Source organism: Poecilia reticulata, linkage group LG8, assembly GCF_000633615.1.
Source record: "Poecilia reticulata strain Guanapo linkage group LG8, Guppy_female_1.0+MT, whole genome shotgun sequence".
Classification (NCBI taxonomy): domain Eukaryota; kingdom Metazoa; phylum Chordata; class Actinopteri; order Cyprinodontiformes; family Poeciliidae; genus Poecilia; species Poecilia reticulata.
In genome coordinates this window covers 23,260,788-23,265,144 of record NC_024338.1, presented here as the reverse complement: position 1 = coordinate 23,265,144, position 4,357 = coordinate 23,260,788, and the positions used below count along the sequence as shown (strand labels likewise).

General features: G+C 39.1%; 2 protein-coding genes across 2 annotated transcripts in view; one reads left to right on the top strand and one right to left on the bottom strand.

Moving 5' to 3' along the window:
• Positions 1-706: 706 nt before the first annotated feature.
• On the bottom strand, positions 707-2,980 carry rnf151 (ring finger protein 151). Its single transcript, XM_008416812.2, has 4 exons — positions 2,464-2,980; positions 1,773-1,942; positions 1,578-1,674; positions 707-1,291 (listed from the first exon to the last, which is right to left on the bottom strand). The coding sequence occupies exons 1-4, from the start codon at positions 2,464-2,466 to the stop codon at positions 824-826; spliced, it is 738 nt and encodes a 245-aa protein (XP_008415034.1). The 5' UTR covers positions 2,467-2,980; the 3' UTR covers positions 707-823.
• Positions 2,981-3,164: 184 nt separating this feature from the next.
• The window catches only part of tbl3 (transducin beta like 3), a 13,646-nt gene continuing 12,453 nt past the window's right edge, over positions 3,165-4,357 (top strand). Inside the window, exons 1-5 of the mRNA XM_017306137.1 lie at positions 3,165-3,388; positions 3,499-3,550; positions 3,648-3,743; positions 4,065-4,112; positions 4,199-4,340. Of these exons, the coding sequence (XP_017161626.1) occupies positions 3,357-3,388; positions 3,499-3,550; positions 3,648-3,743; positions 4,065-4,112; positions 4,199-4,340 (370 nt within the window). The 5' untranslated portion in view covers positions 3,165-3,356. The remainder of the gene's footprint in view (positions 3,389-3,498; positions 3,551-3,647; positions 3,744-4,064; positions 4,113-4,198; positions 4,341-4,357) is intronic.

The following is a 4,357-nucleotide window of genomic DNA, read 5'->3' as shown; positions in this document are numbered from 1 at the left end:
TGGGTGTTAAAATAATGTGTTTAATTGAACGATGCACTAGATAATTAAAGATTTCAACACAAGAGCTAAAAAGTACGTCCACTTACGTGATCCGTATAACAGGAAGAAGAACCATGAGAAGTTCCGCCGGGTTTTTTCTGGATCGTGTCATCGCGATGTTTCCGAGAGGAGATAATCTGCTCTCTGCTGCCTCTATTGGTAGCTTTTGCAAATGTGATTCCTACCCCACTTAATATTACATGTTTAAAAACAGATATTTTACAAAAATACTATATTTCAAATATAATAAAAAAATACTATAATACACTAATTGCTGTAGATATGTAATTTTTCCCTTTCCAATGCTCTGCTATGGTTTAAACAATTAAAAGAAAGAATAGCACACATTATTGGGACTATTATCCACCTTTGTTTTAGGAAACTTGAAATCGAAAGTGTTTTAAAGGTTGCCGGTATGCATTATGATTTTTAGYATTATTGTTATCACTATTCACAACGCTACTAATGCTATAATAATTTCTTACTATACATAATTATTTTTTATTCTATTAATTTATTAKTCCTGCTGAAATTATTTTTCTTGTATYGCTTGGCTCATAAAYAGTGAAAGTACTCATAATTCTAAATCTAAAGTATTTGTTATAATTATCAACCAACCACAAATGGATTCATTCTCTATTCCTAATGCTATAAAATGCACAGACAATTTAATACTGAATAATTTATTAAAGAAATAATTGGGGCTACAGAACAAACAAGCCAAAGAATCACTCATTTTAAGCACATCACCTGAAGAAAACAAACACAAGAGCAATTTTCTCCCTTAACAGTTGCTGTTGCTTGAAGTCCCACTGGAACTGCCGCTGCTCTCTCCAAGGTCCACTTCCTCTTCCACCTCATGTAGGTCATCCATTACCTCCAGGCTYTCACATATTAACCCTATTTGCCTCTTCATGTGGGTCATGGTGCTTTGCATCTTTTTCATCTTCCTATGCAGGGCCGTGGCGATAGCCCTGTGGTTCCTCTGCCTGGCCTCGTACTCCTGCCTCAGCTGTTTGTAGCAGTTGTGCTGAGTCTGGGTGCTGTGAGTGAGTATTGTCCCACAGCCCATGTGGCAGGGCTGCCGCCAGTGCTCACAGTGGCGCGCGTGGGTGTCCATGTCCCTGCGCAGGAGCTGCGCCCTGCAGCCCTGGTACGGGCARGGGATGAGCTCGTACAGGCAGGTCATGCTGTGACAGTACTGTTCTGAGAGGGAAAAGGTCTCTGCACAGCCACGGATCTCGTTTTTACACTGCGACAGAGATGCACACACAGATCTTTGTTTTAACAATTACATAATTTAAATTAGGCACACAATATTTGGCAGAGTAACTCAGGAAACAAAGRAATTAACTCAGATTGAATTAATGCCAAGCAAATGTGAAATTAAGCATTACATTCCCAACGTCAAGTTTGTTTGAGWAGTCAGTCATATAGGGTATAGGGTAGACAAACCCTTTAAAATAATCTTAAGCTAATAAGATATTGAAGTGATATGACAGTCCACAAACACGCTTAAACTGGTTTGAATTTCCTACCTTTGCTTTCAAGCGTCCAATCGATTTGCTCAGCTTGAACATGACAAAGATCAGGCTTGGGTTTACCGGCTTCCTGCAGCAGGGGCAGGTCTCCTGTCTGCACAAGATAAATATCAGCTTGTCGTTGCTTCTCCACTTRAGCAATAAATTAAAAGTTCATATTTCAAAACTGATTAAATGTAAAGTGTCGTAGACCTTTTCAGCCACTGTAAGATGCATTTCTTGCAGAAGATATGGTGGCATGCACTTCTTACTGGACATCTGAGGACGCCCTGGCAAATGGTGCAGATCAAATCGTAGTCTGGAGGGTCTACAAACAGCTCCACATCGTAGCCCCCACTCTGTGCTGAAACGTCTGGGTCAGCCTAGTGAAGTATCAAATCTTTATTATAGCAACGATTTTGTTGGACATTTGGTTATGGAATAAAAGCAACACAGGAAAACTGAAACAACTGAGAGCAATCATAGATGAAGCAACGTGTTCTCTCTAACATCATGTCCCCACAGCTCCCTACAACAGCACTTTGGCATAAAGGAAGGGACAACAAAACAGAATTGTTCTGGAAARTCATATGACCAATCACATGATTACAACAACAAAAATAAACACTATACAGAGCAATTTTCTTCCCTTTTTGTCATTAACTAATTCCTATTATTTTAACATCATGTTTAGCTTGTTAAGTTTTTAATTAATTCAAATATGAATTGTAATAATAAAGAAGTATTTGCTTTTTTTTAGTTAGAGCAAAATACAAATTTCTCCTTTCCCAGAGATTTTACCATTGCCCATGTTTCWAATTTTTTAAATATAATTTGTTTATGGTATCYATAATAAATAGATAAATAAAATACAACTAAAGCAAATAAACTGATGCTTACTTACCATGATAACTCCTCGTCCCTTATGGTGTTTCCATTCTCGGCGCTGCTTTACTCCATATTATCGATCTCTCACATGTCACACACAGACACACACCCTTGTTATCAATACAACACACACATGAACATTCCTGACAGAACATGAAGAAGAGAGTGCGCCCGGAAAATTGGAGACTTTAGTTTTTACTGTAGGCAGCGTCCTTTCCCTGCTGTTCTAGCATCAAACTCAAGCTTCCCGTATCTAACGGGGATTTTTAAAASCTGCACCTGCCTATTGTTGTGACTGAGCCCATATAAAATATTTTAAATCTGTCTACAGTAATCTTAGAAACKTTGCTTACTCAGTAATATAAAAACATTTCAGAGTTAGGTCTGGGATAATGTTTATTTTCTAGCAAAGGTAACAAACAGGTTGGCACGACAATGAAGCCGCCATATTGGAGAGGGACACCTGAGATTACATATTAACAAGTCTTTCAACACCCCATCTTCAGTAAACCTCTGGATGGGAGAGGGGTTCATCGTGCATTTTATTCAACTTGCTGAAGTGGCATATTTTTAAACAAAAAGTTTTTTTTATTATTATTTATGCATATATTTATTGATAATAATGTATTCTCAGAAACATCTAGCATCTCCATGTAAACCTCCTCCACAAACGTGGCGGACGAGTTAGCGTACGTACCTTCTAACAGGACTGTACGTAGTGTTTACGTCCTGAACTTTTGACCAATCACAGCTCCGCTCACTCAGATGGCGTACAACGCATGCGACACGGGCAGCAACATGCGGGACGGATTGTGGTGGCTGTAGTCAACGTGTGAAATGAGAAACCGGTGATTTATATCGTGTTTGTTTATTAAAAATATTCTGCTTTTGGAGGTTCCGRTTATCATTATGGCGAACACACCCCTGCAGTTCAAAACGAAGTAAGTTTATCTTGTGTCGCTCTTACCTGAAGACAGCTAGCYCGACCGAAAGTGTMTGATAGAAAGCTGTAACCTCTCATTGATGGATTTCCGTCTTAATGTCATTTCAGTTACGCTGTTTCCAGCAAAATTGAGCCGTTTTACAAAGGAGGGAAAGTGCAGGTGAGCTCTGAGGAGTTTGTCTAAGCTGAGCTGTGTGTGGTTGGAGGGTGAATTGTGCTCTAAATGTGAAATTGTCTATATGTATTTTTTTCCCCAGATCAGCAAAGATGAGAAGTACATTTTCTGCACATGTGGATCCCGTGTCAATGTTTTGGAGATCAGCACTGGCAAGATCGTCCACTGTGTGGAACATGTGAGTTCATATCGACTTTGAAGCATAAATATAACAATAAAGTAGTTTAACTTGGTCACATTCGAGCTCAAAGTGAAATAAAGCAAATCTCAACTGAAATTCTTTTATCAGTCACTTCGGCTAAATATTGAATYTGTTATGAACTATTTTTGGCAACTTAATTTTTCCCAGACATTTTCCCTTGTGCTTCTTTGTCACAAACACAACAGCTTGTATGTAAATGTCTGCTTTTTGTTAATGTAAATAAACTASATTTAGATGCAATCGGAGATAAAAAAATCATTTTGTGTTTCTTTTTCTTTCCTAACTTTGTCCAAATAGGATGATCAAGAGGATATCACATCATTTGCAGTGAGCTGTGATGATGAGGTCRGTAGTGAATACTTCYCCTAAGCATCATGGCRTATCAACAGATCAGGTTTTAAAACAGAAACACATGTTTCCTTTGTGTCCAGCTGCTGGTGACAGCCAGCAGAGCTTTGCTGCTGAAGCAGTGGGACTGGAGGCAGGGTACCTGCACTCGCTCCTGGAAGGCCATTCATACCATCCCTGTGGCCAGCATGACCTTTGACCCCAGCTCCACCCTACTTGCCACAGGTCAGCAATGCCATGAT